This window comes from Astatotilapia calliptera, chromosome 6 (genome assembly GCF_900246225.1).
Source record: "Astatotilapia calliptera chromosome 6, fAstCal1.2, whole genome shotgun sequence".
Classification (NCBI taxonomy): domain Eukaryota; kingdom Metazoa; phylum Chordata; class Actinopteri; order Cichliformes; family Cichlidae; genus Astatotilapia; species Astatotilapia calliptera.
This window is the reverse complement of record NC_039307.1, coordinates 4,658,037-4,676,395: the sequence shown is the minus strand read 5'-3', so window position 1 is coordinate 4,676,395 and position 18,359 is coordinate 4,658,037. Positions and strand designations below refer to the sequence as shown.

The 18,359-nt window shown below is 41.8% G+C and overlaps 2 protein-coding genes across 2 annotated transcripts; both read right to left on the bottom strand.

Annotated features, from left to right (window-relative positions):
- Positions 1-1,211: 1,211 nt before the first annotated feature.
- On the bottom strand, positions 1,212-8,364 carry LOC113023620 (E3 ubiquitin/ISG15 ligase TRIM25-like). The gene is made up of 11 exons (XM_026169817.1): positions 7,764-8,364; positions 7,297-7,661; positions 6,536-6,631; positions 6,209-6,442; positions 5,930-6,098; positions 5,807-5,836; positions 5,604-5,669; positions 4,963-5,154; positions 2,457-2,567; positions 1,747-1,863; positions 1,212-1,472 (listed from the first exon to the last, which is right to left on the bottom strand). The coding sequence occupies exons 1-11, from the start codon at positions 8,047-8,049 to the stop codon at positions 1,324-1,326; spliced, it is 1,815 nt and encodes a 604-aa protein (XP_026025602.1). The 5' UTR covers positions 8,050-8,364; the 3' UTR covers positions 1,212-1,323.
- A 2,656-nt stretch (positions 8,365-11,020) lies between these two features.
- LOC113023619 (E3 ubiquitin/ISG15 ligase TRIM25-like) lies at positions 11,021-17,985 on the bottom strand. Its single transcript, XM_026169816.1, has 9 exons — positions 17,256-17,985; positions 14,357-14,452; positions 14,010-14,243; positions 13,680-13,848; positions 12,961-13,026; positions 12,759-12,848; positions 12,078-12,218; positions 11,714-11,773; positions 11,021-11,619 (listed from the first exon to the last, which is right to left on the bottom strand). The coding sequence occupies exons 1-9, from the start codon at positions 17,850-17,852 to the stop codon at positions 11,078-11,080; spliced, it is 1,995 nt and encodes a 664-aa protein (XP_026025601.1). The 5' UTR covers positions 17,853-17,985; the 3' UTR covers positions 11,021-11,077.
- Positions 17,986-18,359: the final 374 nt, after the last annotated feature.

Here is an 18,359-nt window from a genome sequence, read left to right as displayed (position 1 = left end):
TCATCAAATCATTATTTAAAAAGGAAACATTGGGTGTCATTTTTAAGGTTCTGATGTAAAAGGAGAGGATCCCAAACTCTTTAAGAAAAACAAAACTGATGGTCTCCACCAAGGCCAAAATCAAGTATTAATGCAAGTGTTAATCACACATCATCCAAGACTAAACAAAGCTGTAATAAAAATAATAATAATGATGATGATGATGATGATGATGATGATTGCACAGCACTTTTAAAGACAGAGTTAAAAGAGCGGTGTGGAACAGTTCAAAGAACCTGACCAGAAATCGGAGGCTAACTGCTCCAATAAGGTCTCAGCAGGTCTGTAATTCTACTACTACTACTAATAATACTAATACATTTTATTTGAAAGTACCTTTCAGAAGACTCAAGGACACTGTACACAGCAGAAAATTAGAAAGCAAGCATAAAAGCAGACAATTTACAAAATCATAAAACAGGGTTAAAATAGCAGAATGGAAAAGGTTACGTGGGATAAGCTATTTTGAACAGGTGAGTTTTGAGTCTAGACTTAAAAAGAGAAAAGGAAGTGACATTTCTTATGTCAGGAGGAAGGGAATTCCAAAGTCAAGGAGTAGAGCAGCTGAAAGCCCTGATGGTGGCAAGATGAGGGGAGGGGACAGAGAGAGAAAGAGAAGAAGAGGATCTAAGACACCGAGATCGAAAGTTGATCTGAACCAAATCAGAGAGATATGGAGGGGAGAGATGATGAACAGCCTCACATTTATACAAAAGTATTTTAAAACTGATGCGATATTTGACCGGGAGCCAATGAAGCCGCTGTAGGACGGGGGTGATGTGGTGAATAGAAGGGGTCCTGGTGATAATACGGGCAGCAGAGTTCTGGACATGTTGGAGTAAGACCAAAAAGAAGTGAATTACAGTAGTCAATCCGCGAAGTAACAAGGCTATGAACAAGAATGGCAGTGGCATGGTGGCATGTGGAGTGAGACAGTTGCACAGTTGGAAATATGCAGACTGCGTGACATTATTGATGTGTGAATTCAAAGATCAAGTTAGTTAAGTATGAGTGGAGTTGTGTGCCAACTACCTTATCTAATACAGGAAAGAGACTGGCTTTCTAGAGCTTTAAATGTTGTTAATAAATTTTAAATTAGAATCCGATAGATGGTAAATGGTCTGTATTTGTATAGTGCTTTACTTGGTCCTGAGCACCCCAAAGCGCTTTACACTATACACAATCATCCACCCACTCACACACTGGTGATGGCAAGCTACAGATAAGATATATACACAAATCTCATAATGCATTCAGGCTTCAGATTAAAATCAAATATTGGTTCTACTTCTTCTGATTTCTATGAGGACGTGAGTGTTGTGTTCCTGAAGAAGCATGGCCTTTGGGTTTATCTTTCTTGGTGAAATCAGATCCTTTCCCGGATCCTGAAGACTTATGCCCTCCAGCAGCGCTGTGCGGCCTCCTGTCTGGATCTGAAGTAAAACATAGTAGTTAGTCAGTTGTCTTTAATGTAGGATGCGCACCACTTGCTAAACAAATCAACAAACAAATAACACTCCTACACAGTTTTTATGTACAAAATACAATAATCCCTTAAAACTATACACCGCGCACAGAGTGAGGTTTGTACCCAGAGAGCTTCTTGTTGTATGTGTCCTGTTTATTTAATCAGTGGAATCGTGTTGTTATTCATCATCTGATTGGCAGGCTGACATTTTTTATAACACGTGAGGATTTGATTCATACTTGATTTCTCAGAAGAAGCATGGCCTTTGGGTTTATCTTTCTTGGTGAAATCAGATCCTTTCCCAGATCCTGAAGACTTATGCCCTCCAGCAGCGCTGTGCGGCCTCCTGTCTGGATCTGAAGGAAAACACAGTAGTTAGTAATTTGTCTTTAATGTAGGATGAGCGACACTTGCTAAACTAATCTGATTTAAATTTATTAAATATCAAAAAGTAGAGAAACCCATGGTCAGATCAACAAGCTGGAACCTTTTCTGGAAGCATTTTTGTTTTAAATATCACAATATAGTTTGCACACAGTTTGTCACATTTGACCTCTCACCTCACTTCTACATTTCACATCTGCCTTCCTTTCAAGTTGACTGCAAAATGTGCTTTAATTTAAAAAGAAATACTGAAAAAAAAAATACTGTCAAGAGAAACAGAATGAGCTGATGATTTATGCTGCGGTACACAATTATATAAGCCCACGTTTTACATGGCCAGTTATTTACAAATGAATACATATTAGCCATTAGCTCCTATATAGTTCTTAAGTACAAAATGGAATAATCCCTCAAAAGTAAACACTGCCCAGAGAGTGAGGTTTGCACTCAGAGGGCTTCTTGTTATGTGTACTGTTTATTTAATCAGTGGAATAGTGTTGTTATTGATCATTTGACTGGCAGTCTGACATTTTTTATAACACATGAGGATGTGAGTGCTTCATACTTGATTTCTCAGAAGGAGGATGGCCTTTTGGTTTATCTTTCTTGGTGAAATCAGATCCTTTCCCGGCTGGTTTACCTCCTCCAGGAGCACTGTGCGGCTTTCTGTCTTGATCTAAAGGAAAATATGCAAAACGTCTTCCACAGTTAGTCGGTTGTCGTTAACACAGGAGATGTGCAACGCGTCCACTAATCTGAACTGTACACAGGCATACTGAATTAAATTTTGTCAGGTTTAAAATGAACAGTGTGAATGCTAGAATTACTATAAATGTTTGATTTGTGAAGTTGCTTTTAAAGGCACATTTACAAACCCAACATACAACATCTGCTCAATGAGAAGCTGTTTTTATTGGAAAGGTTCCAGAACTTTGGTTACTGCTGCTGTTAACTTCACTGTTGAGGACTGCTGCAGACACGCACGGCACACTGAACTGTAATGTACACAGTGGTCGCAGACGCTGCAATTCCTCGCGCCTCCAGCTGAGCCGCTGTCTCCATCGACAGGGAGGTAAACATGGCAGGAGGCGTTGGATCCAGGGAAGGATAGCTGCATATGTATGTATATGTGTGTGTATGTGTGTCCAGAGTTTAGCTGAGACAGTGTCCTTCGCCCTGCCAGACTAAGTAAACAGTCTTCCAGCCAACCCCGGTGGCCTTGCGTAGGATAGGAAGAACAGTCTGTTATCAGGGAGTTTTTTGTTCAGATCCAGCCTTGAAATAATGGTGGTTTTTACTTTAGTGCAAACAACTCATTGGAATTTCAAAGCTGTTCTAACAGTCCGACACTGGTCTCTCAATCTCCCGTTGGAGAGCCGTGAGCTTCTCCATGATGTTGTCATTCTTGCGCTCAAAGAGCAGATTCTGAGAACTCACAACCGCTGTGAGCTTCTCAAGGATGTAATCCAATTTTCGCTCAGAGGTCTTATTCTGAGCGTTCACGGCAGCCTCAAGCTTCTCCAAGATCTTATCCGTGCTGCGCTCAATGAGCCCATTTTAAGAACGCATGACTCATCCCATCATTTCAATCACAGCGGGCAGCCTTGTGGGGGTTTGAACAGCCGATTCCGCTTTCTTTAATCTTCGATAAGCCAGGGCCAAGCCAGCTCCGATCAGCAAAAACCCTGTTATCATGGTTCCGAAAAAGTAGATAACTTCAATGTCCTCGATCGACAGTCCCGCCAGGCACACGACCCTCCAGTTATGCCACCCGTCCATCGTGTATCCAGCAGGGAAAGTCCCTCCAGGACACTCAGACTCACCTGAGCTCAGGCTTCTCGTTGAGAAGAGGGTGTCAATTTCATTCAGGGACCAGTTGATCAAATCCATAATTCCTCTTTTTTTTATGAGGACTTATCACTGTTATCAATGGTGTGCTTTTTATTGCAGTTAATCAATTGAGTGTTCTTAAACTTTGGGTCCAAACATTCATTTGGATATTATTTTGACGTGCGCCAACCAACCTAAACATTTCAGAGTAAGCACTCCTCATCATGGCAACAGCACTCCCCATCAGCAGTGGTCTCCCCCACCAGGAAGATTTGCCACACCTTTAAAACTGCTTAGGAGCAGATTGAAGAACATAATAAAGTTCAGCCCATCGACTTAAACTCCAAACTCCACAGACCAAAATCCAGCTGAGCATCTGCATGAACAAGCTGAATCTTTCCAGACGCCACAGCAAACACAAATGTGTCAGAGCTGCTTTTGCACCACAATGAGGATCTACACAATACTGGCTTTAATGTTACGGTCGATCAGTTTATGACCTCAATCTTAATAATGACTGCCAGGAATGAAGACAACACTTTGGCACAAGGCTTGTTTTGACATGTGTCTTTTATACTTTGAAAGTTTAAATAATTTATGATGGGTTTACTGGTTATGGGAGGACTCGGCCTCAAAGTGTGCCTAATAGCTTGTAAAAGTGCCTAGCTGCATTCTATTACTGTCAAACCATGAAGGACATCTACAAATGTCCGTAAGCTTCTGGGTGAGTATGGGCGATGAAGTAAGGTAATTTTAGAACCAATCCCTGTCTAGGTCTTCACACACCTTCTTCACATGTTTAACTGACTGCGCGATCATGGTTGTCTTTCAGAACAGAGACATGCCCAGTGGTAAGTTGTTAAAACACTAAATGCACTATCAGATTGATCGAGTTTGCCTTAAGCACACTGACTTTTAGTAGATGTGATTTCATATCAAGCTGAAATAAAACAAAGGTGTTCCTTCAATGTGTGTAACAAGTCATATCCTGGATAAATCTTATACTGTTTATTAAAAAAAATGGGGCTTCATCTTGCTTCTGTCTTTCATTATTTATAAGCTGGCTTGCAAAGGGTAGGTATTATGTGTCATTGAATTTTTAATTAGCTGTTAGGGCACCAATTAATTAACACATTGTCCCGTTTGTGGTGATTGGAGACTAAGCTGTTTACACAGACATATATGATTTTTGTCATTACAGACGTGTGTGTGTAAGAGAGAGATTTTAGGTTGTATCTTACTTGTGTTTTGTTGGGCATAAAATCGAGGTTGCCCAAAATGTTGCAATCGAGGTTGGGCCTGTGGATAATGGGGTGGATTCCATCTTTGCTGTGGTCTAATAAAAACGGGGATGGGAACCGGCTGGTAGTACGGCTGGATGGGTGGACTGCTCAGTGGACTTTGGAACGAGGGGTTGCTTCTCTGCTGAGGCGCTGCTGAGTAATGAAACAGTGAAATGAGAACGCACTCTGAACATCTTTATCACACTGTAAAGAATCACGTGTCACAAAGTGCTTGTAATGTTTTAAATAGTTTTCACGTATGTGCTTGAGGAAGGAAATTAACGATATTACAATATGATTTGCAGTATTTTAAATAAAAATGTAATATACGTTTTTTTACACAGTGTGCCTTCTCTTGCAAATACACTCAAATAACAAGTGCAGGGAGGTGTAGTCAGTAATTATAGCTGTACAACAAGACCACGTTATCGTACGTGTATTATTAACATGAGATCGTCTTTAAAATTATAGTTACAGTGAATACCTGTATCACACTAGGAGATAGTCATATTGGCAGATGTTTTCAGATACTCTTTCAGTTCACATGTTACTGTATTCAAATATCATCCTATAATAACTCCTCGCTGATATAAACTTACCAGAATTTGGCTGGGATTCACTACCTCCAGCACTTTCTGGCCTGGAGACAGGAGCTGCTGTTTCACCTGTTAAAAACAAAGGTTACATTTAAAGAGTGCTTCCCAAAATACTTCCCAAGAAATAGTCACCACTGAAGAAGAATAAATTCATGAGCATTTAACAGAAAATCCTCAACAGTATTTTCCACAAGACAGAAACTCACCAGAATCCCCAAATGCACCAGTGTTAAGATCTGCATCAGAACGTGAAAATGATTGGCTTCGTTAATCTTTTAGAATATTAATCCAAATTTACATTTTCTGCTAATGCGTGCCTGCACACAGACCTGCTTTAAAGAATGGTAATCTGGCCTCAACTGGCTGTTTAAGCATCTCCATCAGAGTCTCCCTCAGGGCTGCAGCAAAGCTCTGCGTCGCTATCACCTTCTTGGAGTCCAGGCTGATTCGAGGCACGTGAGGCTCAAACTTTACAACTTTGGGCAACACAACTGAAGCCTGTGGGGGGCAAAAGAAAGGTTTTTATTTAAACTTCCTAATTATTTAACTTAACCACGCCCATTCTATCTTATTCTTTAGTTTAAGTTTTCCACGGGTGTTCGTCTCACCTGTAGAAAAGCAGAGGTTTGGGATTGACTCATCAGCCTGTTGATATCTTCTCTGGCTTTTCCCATCCTATTATAGTTTTCGTCGAACTTCTTTGTGAGATCCCGAAGTTTCATCTGACCGAGCTCCAGCTCACGGTCCACCTCAGTTTGGGCCTCGCGTTCATCTTGAGCCAAGATGTCCCTCATCTGCTGATAGACAGCTGCGAGTGCCGTCTTTCTTTTGTTTGCTCCATCCTGGAACAGTGACAATAAGATATGACAACAGTGAGTTTTTCATAGTTACTGCCAGCACATTTACTTTGTCTCTGTATGACATGTGGAAATTACCTTCAGCATACTCTGCATGTTGTTCATTTGAAACACAACATTTTCAGTCTTCTCCATTTTCTCATTCAGCAAACCCAACTTGTCTCTGAGGTCAGACTATAAGAACAGACACAGAACAGCTTAAGTGCACAAATTCCATACAGACACTGCTCAGAGGGCCTGGAGAACTTTGCAAGTAATGCTTTGACTGCATGTCCACCATCTGCATTATTCCATTATTTCATTTTTCCACTACATCTTACATGCGGAAATATTTTGAATTGTTAAACTTTATTTATAATGAGGTCATTCTTATCTGTTTCTAGTGTTGCCTTGACTAGAGATGTGTGGGCCAAAGTCATTGAATCAGATATTGTGGAAAAAGAAGTGTAATACAACCTGATCCATCAGCCTAAAGCAGTGGTGTTAAATATACAGCCTGAGATCAAAGCAGACACAGCTCAATGCCTGGCATACAACACTAAGAAAAACTTGTTAAAGCAAGGAAGACTTGAACTTGGCTGTCATTTACAAACAGTTGTACACAAGGGTCCCTTTTCAGGTATGAACCCACTTCCATCTTTTTTATACAGATGGAATGTTTCCTCTCCAGGAAGTCAGCTGACTGTCATCTTTGTTTAAAGATATACACACCAACATATTGATTTATAATATTACAAATTAAATAAGTTAAAACATGTATGAATTAAGGAGAAACAGTTAACTCTGTACATAAGTCAGTGTTTAATACAGTATAATCGTCAATGTGAATGCAAACACACCTCCTTCAGGTTCCTCTGCTCCTCCGGAGTTAAGAAGGAGCATCCTTTGTGGATATGCTGGAGGCAGAAGCTGCAAATCAGACGGTCATGCTGGCTGCAGAAGAACTCCATCAGCTTGTGGTGGTCGGAGCAGATGCGCTCCGACAGGTCTCCGACAGGCTCGCTCAGCTCGTGGAGATGGAAGACGGGGTTTTCCCGGTGAGGGCGCAGGTGCTCCTCACAGTAAGACGCCATGCAGGTGAGGCAGGTCTTCGATGCTTCTGCTTCCATGCAGGTATCACAGCGGATGACATCGTCTTTCTCCGCTTCGCTCTCTTCTTCTCTCTCCTCTTCGCTTTCTTCTTCTCTCTCCTCTTCGCTCACTTCTTCGCTCTCCCCTTCGCTCGCTTCTTCGCTCTCCCCTTCGCTCGCTTCTTCGCTCTCCTCTCCTCTCTCCTCTTCGCTCTCATAGCCTCTCTCCTCTTCGCTCTCCTCTTCATTCAGGTTGTCTTCGCTCTTGCTCGATCTCAATTTAAAGGTCTCCACGACGGCGATGAGGACCGTGTTTTTCTTCAGCTCGGGTTTGGTGTCGAACACCGTTCGACACTGAGGGCAGCTGTACGAGTCCTCCCAGCTGGCGAGCAGGCAGTCCTGGCAGAAGTTGTGTCCGCAGGGGATGGTCACCGGACAGTCAAAGGTGCTCAGACAGATGCTGCAGGTCAGCTCATCCTCCAGACTCATGATAGAAAACTGAGACTCGTCCACTTCGGCCATGATGGGACTGATGCGAATGAAGCTACGAGGCACAAACGAAACTTATCATTACAGCAGATAATCAACGAAGGCCAACCCCTCTGGAAGTTAAACAACGGCAAACGCACTCGCACCAAAACTCAGAACAGCCATTTTACTGCAGTAAAGTTCATGACGTTGCACATAAATAACCAATAACAAAGAATCCACGCGGAGCTGCTGTCTGCAAAACAAAACACTGCAGACCGCTTTATACTCACAGGCCTCTGCTGCGCGTGATGAAAACTAGAGTTTCTTCTGGCTATAGAAAAAACAGTCTTCCAGCTTGCGCAACAGGACTCGTGATACAGGTTCCACCCTCCGAGCGCACGTCAGAGCCAAATAATTTTTTTTATGAACACATTCTGATTCTCGCTGTGAGAAATAAATGAGTTATTTCTCATCCCTTTTTACACATTCAAAACATTTTTTTAAATGGAAAACGGTGAAAAAGTCTGTTCGAAGAGAGTCGTGTGCCCGCTTTAACCTAAAACGTACCTGCTCCTTATGCCACCTGTCCTTCTGAAAAGAAAGACGTGTTTTTTTTCTTGTCTTTTTTTTTTTTTTTTACTAGTAATCACTGGTGAATTCAGAAGACATCTTTTTTTAAACTAGAATAAATGAATTGTAGCAATAATTTACCAAATACACTTACTTACACTCTGATCCACAAGTATTTGGACAGTTACAGAGGTTGTGTGACTTTACCGCTGTATACAACTATAGTGGATTTTAAATGAAAAATAAATCAAGCTGTGACTGAAGTTTTGAATTTCAGGTTAAATTCAGGGGGTTAATCAGAATATTACATTATCTGTTTAGAAATTACAGTAATTTTTTATGCATAGTTCTCCATGTTCAGAGACTCAAAAGTCCCTGGATAATTAACTTGACCAAGAACCAAGAACACTCTTGATTGTATCACTGTCGAGGTCTGCAATCACGAGATGCCTTCATAAATGTAAATCCAGACGGTTTAGAACAAGATGAAAACCACTGGTTACACTAGGAAACTGGAACAACAGGTTAGGAAAAGTATGAAGAAGAGGAGACACAGCTCATGATCTGAAACAGACGACATCATCCGTCAAACATGGTGGAGGCAACATTATGGCACAGGCCTGTACGACTGTCAGTGGAGCTGGCTCGCTGTTAATAATGTGACTGCTGATAGAAGCCACAAGATGAATTGTGAGGTATACGGAGTTATACTCCCTGCTCAGATTCAGCCAAATGTTGTAAAAAGGAGTGGACCCTTTACACTGCAAATAGATAATAACCCAAAACATATGGGAAAAGCAACATTTGGTTATGCCTAGCTGAGTGCTGGCAGGCACTGACTGCAAATGATTTTCTTCCAAACATTAAAAAGCAATCTTGATAGTAAAAATCATGTTAGTTTGTCCAGTTATCACAGAGCCTCTAAAAATGGGTTTTATTGTACAAAAATAGGTCTAATTCCTAAACAGTTAATACCATTTTTAAACCTTTGCACTAAAGCTGAAACTCTGACAGAACAGAAATCAAGAAACATGGTGACCTGGAAACAGCAGTGAACACTTAGACACAAGGAGCACGCACAGCCAGGGAGACAACGACGTGACACAGCTGGATCTGAGTAACAGACTAACCCGCAAAATAAAACAGGAAGTAACACGCACATCGAGACCCAGAAAAGGACACATAAGCTTGACATTAGGAAAGGGGACTAACAGACATGGAAGCAAGTGACAGACTGGGGAGACAAGGGATGAGACGCGAAGGAAATGGAAACTGGTAAGGCAGACCGAAGACAGACATGACGGAGACACAGAGAGGGGGGGAGTGAGGGACAAAACATGGGGATGAGACAAAGCCATGAAAGAAACCTAATAGCAAAACAAAACACCATGAAGTAAAAAATCTCAGAGACCCTCAAAAGACCAGACTGTACAAAGCTAAAACTCAAATCATCTTCCTAATGCAAAAGAAAGAATAATGAATTTACACAAAACTCGAAACCCCTTTGCTTCAATCTTTATTCACACTATTTGTTTATTTATTATTTGACATGTTTCTATTATATAGCGAGGCGCAATCATAAGCATTTTAAAGAGTTTTATTGGAAAAGAAGTCAAATTTAAACAACAACACAGTATTTATAGTGTTACACGTGCACTGACCATACGATAAAACATCCTCGTGACTTCATAGATCTGGAAGCAATTTGGTGATGACCAGTGCATGATGGGTCACTGTGTCATAAGTGGTTCAAAGTGATCAAATCACCATTTTGGATTCAACACCAGATCTTAATCTGATGCAGAATCGATGACCAGTGCTTAAGAAGCAGGAGATTTTGACCAATATTAGCACATTACTACATGTTTTGCATGTGATCTGTAAGGTTTCATGGTTTTCCACTGATAGAGTTAATGGAGCCAACAAATGTGCCAGCCAAGACCTGCACCTGGATAAACAGTGAATAAGAACGCTGTCCGGTAACAATGGATATAAATTATGCGCAAAGCAGTTAATATTTTGTGGGCGATTGTGGCTCCAGAGTTGGCAGTTCGTCTTGTAATCGGAAGGTTGCCGGTTCGAGCCCCGGCTTAGACAGCCTCGGTCGTTGCGTCCTTGGGCAAGACACTTCACCCGTTGCCTACTGGTGGTGGTCAGAGGGCCCGGTGGCGCCAGTGTCCGGTAGCCTCGCCTCTGTCAGTGCGCCCCAGGGTGGCTGTGGCTACAATGTAGCTGCCATCACCAGTGTGTGAATGTGTGGATGACTGAATGTGTAAAGCGCTATACAAATACAGGCCATTTACCAGGCCTTTTTTTTTTCTTTTTTCTTTTTTTTTTTTTTGATAAACTGGATTATTAAAATAAATTACTTATTTTTTGTTTTTACTTCAGGAGGAAATATGGCTACAATAGCTTTTGGTTGCTTAGTAAACTGAAAAACTGAAAACTGAAACACCATAGGACACCTTTAATTATAGCAACAATCGCACCATCTGACTGTGTATGGTATTCATTGTTGCATTTTGCAAAAGGTAATGGAGGAGCCATTTGAGAAAATCCAGAAGGCTGGATAGATAGCCTCTAAAAAGGCAGGGTAAGGGAACTTGATAGTGTGGAAGGGATACGCCCTCTCTGCCACGCGATAGAACGTAGCGGTGCCGGCCTCACAATCCAACAGCACGCCGACACGCTTTGGATTTGGATTAGCAAGCACGGTCTCGCTGCTGTTATGCCAGACTGACAGGCCGACATCAAGCCACTCGACACACCAGGACTGGACGTTGCGGCCCAGTCGACTGGTGGGGCCTTTGCGGTCGATGCTGTTGTAAGCCAAGCCTATGCCAATGAAGTTAATGTTGCTCAGTCGCACTTCCCAGTAATGGCGTCCCGTAGAGAAACCCTTGGAGGCGAGCACCTGGGAGCAGACAGCAAAGCGTCCGGGGCAGTCGGGGTAGTTTATGTGCTCGTCTGACACGGAGGCCTTAGTGAAGTTCTCGGTCAGCGCGATGCGTTTATGGGCGGTGCTTGGATCGAAAGTGAGTTCTGTGGCGTCTGAAAGGGATAAAAGGAAAGACCATTTTATTTTAAAAAACAAACAGACACGGCTGCTGTTGCTGCATGAGCGGATGATGCCTGCTACACTTACATTTCAGAAGTTCACCTCTCTTTTCAGCTGTGCTTATGTCTGGGGGAATATCTGGAGCTTCTACAATTAAAGACAAAAAAGTAAATCATTTGTGTTGCCATATTGGAAAATGGACATGGTTACTGTAAAACTGGAATTGTAGCTTGTGCCAAGTTGGGGTGTATTTACATGGTGATAGTGATGATTTTGTTTGCTTTCCACACAGCTGTCAGAGTTGCAATAAGTGAAATAAAGACATAGACCAAGTTTGTCATCAAGCTCAGAGATAACAGAAGATGAATGGCACCTGTTCTAAAGTCTGTTTGTGGTGCTGGGACTACATTAGCAACTCAGCATACAGTGCTCAAATCTGATGTCTGTCTACCTGGTTTCTGATTAGGTTCAGCTGCAGGAGAACAGTCTCTGGGTTCCTCTTTCACTCCATACTCCAGCAGGTTTTCCATTGAACGGGCGTTTTTCTTAATTCCCATAATGCCAGTGGACTCATTAGGCTTTGTTTTGGTTTCTAGAAAGTAGAGAAAGGCAGTGAAGTATTTATAACACTGAATATGCATAAATCAGATCTAAACACTGGCAGGGAAGACCCGACATTCTCCATATTTATTATATAGGTTCATTATTACATCTTCATCAGGACTGTGTGTGGAAAAACAGAGTTCATTACCAGTAAGAATTGACACAGATGTGACACAGGAAAAGATATGGCACTGAAACAATTCTTCACATCGTCACTGTGAACAGAGTCATAACAGATGTTTGCGCACAGCTGCACAAGCAGAGGAAAAAAGCTTTTTAAACCTTTCTTTGGGTTTATGCAGTTTTTATGTCCTGATGACATTAAAATTACAATAATGGATCTCTCCCAGTTTATTTTGTGCAGGGCTTTAAAATAGACTTGCTTCTAGAACCGACCACCACCAAAACGTTTGACTTGGATTCTGTATATGGTGTCATCCTCTATTAGAAGTCCTGGAAACAAACTGTCGAGGGACTGTGTGCCATCTATTGGTTCATTAAAAAAAAATAAAAATCACATGTTCCTTACTTCGAGTTCTTTTCTTTTTGGCTGTTTGAGCTTGAGGACCTGGACTGTTGGACTCGCGGAGTCTGGGCTGAGCAGGAGAGCACTCCACTTCTGAAAAAGCATTAAAAAAAAGATTAGAAGCATTTTATTCTTTAATTTTTTTAATTTTTTATTTGTTGCATGTGTTGCATTTAAATGACTTTCTTTCCTGAGAAGAACATACCCAACTCTGGCTGAGCTCCGGTACTTTCAGGTCTTGCTGGTCCTGAGACAGGAGCTGCAGTTTGACCTGTGGAGGGTAAACGGTTGCATTTAAACAGCACTTTACTTCTTGTTCGTGGGACTAGTGTACCCTGCCCAGTGTATGGTTACTGGGGCCCCACCTGGGAGGCAGCCCTGAGAGGGAGCTTGACAGAGAGTGGCTGCTGGCTGGGCCATTGGGCCTTTCCAGGTGCAGCCCAAAAAGCTACATGGGCCCACCCTCCTGAACCTGAGTGGTGTTCTGTTATTGGACCTCTTTGCAAATCAGTTTGTCCATAACGAACACCATGTTTGAAAATATGGATGTCCTGAATGGACCATGTTTTGCACCTCCATAGTATTTGGCAAGGATGCCTGTTGGGTGAGGTGTTTTGGGCATGTCCCAGCAGAGGGAGGCCCCGGGGCAGACCCAGGACATGCTGAGGAGATTACATCTCTTGGCTGGCCTGGGAATGTCTGTGTCACCTGGATTAGCTGGAGGAGGTGACTGAGGAGAGGGAGGACTAGATTTCGGATCCTTGAAGAAAAAAAAAATCATAACCCTTTATCACAAAGTCTTCAATCTTTCCTTTGATTGCCAACATATTAAACATGACAAACTCACCAAATTGCACCAGTGCTAGTGTTAATTTCTGCAACAAAATTTGAACAAAACCTGCTAATGCATGCCTGCACACAGACCTGCTTTAAATAATAGTAATCTGGCCTCAGTGGGCTGTTTAAGCATCTCCATCAGAGTCTCCCTCAGGGCTGCTGCAAAGCTCTGCATCGCTATCATCTTCTTGGAGTCCAGATTGATTGGAGGCACTTTAGGCTCAATCTTTACAACTTTGGGCAATTCAAATGAAGCCTGTGAGGAACAAGAGACAGGGAACGCTGTTTATTGTGACATGATTTTTAATCCCTAATTATTTATCTAGTACCATAAATGCTCTGTCTTGTTCTTCAGTTTAAGTTTTCCACCCTTTTCTTCTTTCCTGCTTCACATTCCTGTGATAATGTTTGACTCACCTGCAGAAAAGCCATAGACTGGGATTGACTCAGCAGCCTGTTGATATCTTCTCTGGCTTTCCCCATCTTATTACAGTTTTCATCTAGCTTCTTCATGAGATCCCGAAGTTTCATCTGACCGAGCTCCAGCTCACGGTCCACCTCATTTTGGGCCTCGCGTTCATCTTGAGTCAAGATGTCCCTCATCTGCTGATAGACAGCTGCGAGCGCCGTCTTTCTTTTGTTTGCTCCATCCTGGAGCAGAATAAATACAGACACAATAAAATATGAAAATAATGAGGTTTTATCAGTGCATTTACACATGTGTCGCTGATTAAATTATATGACAAGTAATCTATGGAAATTACCTTCAGCTTGCTCTGCATGGTATTTATTTGAAACACAACAGTTTCAGTCTTCTCCATTTTCTCATTCAGCAAACCCAACTTGTCTCTGAGGTCAGACTATAAGAACAGACACAGAACAGCTTCAGCGCACAAATTTCATACAGACACTGCTCAGTGGGCCTGCAGAAGATTGCAAGTAACACTTACATACTTGTTAAACTTCATTTACAATGAGATCAGTGTTATCTGTAGAAAGTGACGCCTTGAATAAAGACGTGTGTTTAGATGCTGAGGGGAAAAAAGATCCATTACCCTAAACTAGGAGTGTCAATAATACAACCTGAGGACTGAACTAGGCTTCAAAGAATCTGTTAAAAAGCTCTCCTGTCAGCCCACGCCTTACCTGCATGGGAGGAGCATGATCCCCACAGGGTCCAATAGAAATGATCCAGCAGTCAATCAGTGTTCACCTATGGTATGGAGGGTGTTGAGTGCCAAAATAATTTAATTAAATACATCATTAAGTGATTCATTGTTTCATTAACTAATTAATATTGGAAATAAATAATTTAGTAAATATTTTAAATGAAATGAACATTGAATTAATTATGTACATATTTAATTAATTATTTCCTATTTTAATTCATTAATGACACAATTAATTAATTTTGAAATCCATTAGGGGATAATATGCACCTGTCGATCACTGTGTTTAACATTTGCTCTCCTGGACTTAACTCGAAAAACCTGGAAGGACTCTGTTCTCATATATTGCTATGTCCATTCCAAATAAAGATATAATTTTAAAAAAATAATTTTGGTACTTGAGACCCTCCATAATGCTGGTTTGTGTGATAGCATTGCTTCACATGCTACATTTCTATGAATAAGCTGATTGTTGTTATTGTGTAAAGTTAGTGATTGCAAGAAAGTCTTATCTGTTGTAATTTAGTGTGATAACATGTGCACCTGTGCTGACAAGCTTTATGTTTCAGAGCGGCACTTGAGTGAATTCCTGGGTCCACTAGGGCCGTGCTGATCCACAAACAAGAGATTTAATACAAGTTAGCTCTGATTCTGTGTCTATCCTGCTCTTATCTGCTTCTATCCCATGGTTAACATTACATTTTATTGTGGTTTAACTGTAATACTTCATCTGAAAGATGCTGAATTATTGAAAGAGATGTTTATATTATTTCCTACTTGCATCAGTTTCAGAAGCACATTTCTACTCACCAGCAAGGTTGTGTGCTTAATGTGTGGCAGCGATAAATAAAGTTCTGCGATACAGTGACATCATCTCATGTCTCTGATCGGACATTAATACACGGGGACAGGATTGAACCACATTCCAGAGATAGTGGGCTATCGTGTCTGCTGTAACAGGATCCATTCTGACTGGTGGATGGATTTACAAAGTGTAAAAGCTACTGAGAAGTAAAAAAAAAACTTGTTCTTTTTACTGTTTTCTCAGCAGGGAGCCCTTTGCTTATACCATCCCATGTCATAAGAGTCATTGCTTAAACTCTCAATCTTAGCCAGAAGTCTAAATTATGGTCAGTTTTGCAGCTATCTTACTGATAAAGACCCATGGCTTGCAATACTACACTAAGAGAAAACAATAAACCCAAGCAGCCGTGCCAAGATATGCTTGAAGATGCAAGGACAATGAAGATAAGGAGATAATGAAGGTAGATGAGGTTAAATACCTGGGATCAACCATCCAATGCAATAGACCGTGCACAAGTGAGGTGAAGAAGTGAGTGCATGAATGGTGGTTGAAGAGGAAAGTCAGGAGAGAATTTGTGATAAAAGGCAGTGAGACCTGCTATGATGTATTGTTTAGAGAAGGTTTGAACTGACAAGAAGGCAAGAAGGCTGAGCTGGAGGCTGCAGACTTGGAGATAAAGAGTTTTATGTTGTTTTCATATTTTCCTGCATCATTGTTATGCATTTTATTTATTTTAGTGGCATTTTACATTGTTAAGCACTTCGTGCAGCATGGACTGTTGGTAATGTGCTACATGAATAAACTTGACCTTGACCTTGACAAACAGTGCTGCAAGGATGAATTTAGAATTTACTATAATAAGCTTGTCCTAGTTTGAAAACAGTTGCACAGCCAATCACTACAGGCTTGAACCTGTTTAATGTATAAAAACTGCTCTTGTGTGAGGAGCGGTGTGTGAAAGTGACATTTTCTTCTATTATGTCAAATTACAGACAGGTGAAGCACATGACTGAGCACCACCTTAAGCTGACAACCAACAAGAGCAAATGGAAAGAGGAACAGCGCTCTACTCCACTGAACACACAGGGAGGGGTGCTACTGTCATAGAGCCCTGCTCGCACTTTGAACGCGTTGTCTGCTAAAAGCTGACAACGCAGTAGGGTGTGATCAACTGACTTACCCGTGGGGATTATCCAACAACTAAATGATTCATTCTGATTCATATGCAAGATTGTCATATTTTGACCATAAATAATAATAATAATAATAATAACTGTTTCCCATCATAAATGTGTAAACCAGTATCATTGTAAAGTGTGTCCATTTCACTCTTTGGAGAGCTAATAAAATGTAAAAGGTGGACCGGTATGTCTACTGTACGCTTTGACCTTATATCAGGCGGCTTATATCAGGAAGGATACTAAAACGTCGTACAAGGTAATTTCTGGCATTGGAATGTTGATTAGAGGAGCCATTGATTATGACCTGAGAAGGGGAAAGCTAAAGACAGGCCCCTCCTTTAATATGAAGTACAAGTCTAACCTAAATTTACTGGCTGCTAGCATTTGGACACATTTTAGAATTAACCATTAAGTTCCGATTTTCATTCATTGTGACCACAAACTGTACATAAAACTCTAATATTATCCTGAATATAAGGAACTGCCAGGTGAATACTAACAGACACACCTCTTTCAGGTTCCTCTGCTCCTCCGGACTTATGAAGGAGCATCCTTTGTGGACCTGTTGAAGGCAAAAGCTGCAGATCAGACGGTCATGCTGGCTGCAGAAGAACTCCTTCAGCTTGTGGTGGTCGGAGCAGATGCGCTCCAACAGGTCCCCGACAGGCTCGCTCAGCTGGTGGGGACGGAAAATGGGGTTTTCCCGGTGAGGGCGCAGGTGCTCCTCACAGTAAGACGCCATGCAGGTGAGGCAGGTCTTCGACGCCTCTGTTTCCATGCAGGTATCACAGCGAATGATCTCCTTTTTCTTCACTTGGCTCTCCTCTGCAGTCAGGTTGTCTTCGCTCTTGCTCGATCTCACTTTAAAGGTCTCCACGACGGCGGTGAGGACCGTGTTTTTCTTCAGCTCGGGTCTGGTGGCGAACAGGGTCCGACACTGAGGGCAGCTGTACGACTCCTTCCATGTGGCGAGCAGGCAGTCCTGGCAGAAGTTGTGTCCGCAGGGGATGGTCACCGGACAGTCAAAGGTGCTCAGACAGATGCTGCAGGTCAGCTCATCCTCCAGACTCATGATAGAAAACTGAGACTCGTCCACTTCGGCCATGATGGGACTGACGCGAATGAAGCTGCGAGGCACAAACGAAACTTATCATTACATCAGATAATCAACGAAGGCCAACCCCTCTGGAAGTTAAACAACGGCAAACGCACTCGCACCAAAACTCAGAACTACGGAAGAGGATTAGGGCCACTGGAAAAAAAAAAATCTGACTTTTTTCTCAGAATTCAGAGAAAAAAGTCAGAATTTTTTTTTCCAGTGGCCCTAATCCTCTTCTGTACTACGAGAACAGTCATTTTACTGCAGTAAAGTTCATGACGTTGCACATAAATAACCATAAATAACAATACTTGTTGTATTGTTTACAATGTGTGCAATCCGTGCTTATTGTGCCTTGGGGTTTACCGTAGTGGCAGTGGGGGGCGTGTGTATTACGGAATTATTATGGAAGTGGACGTGTGTCATTATTATGTTTACGGTAACAGGATTTATGACAAAGTCACCACAACATCTGCCTGAATATTTATTTTTTCATAAACACAGATTCAACCT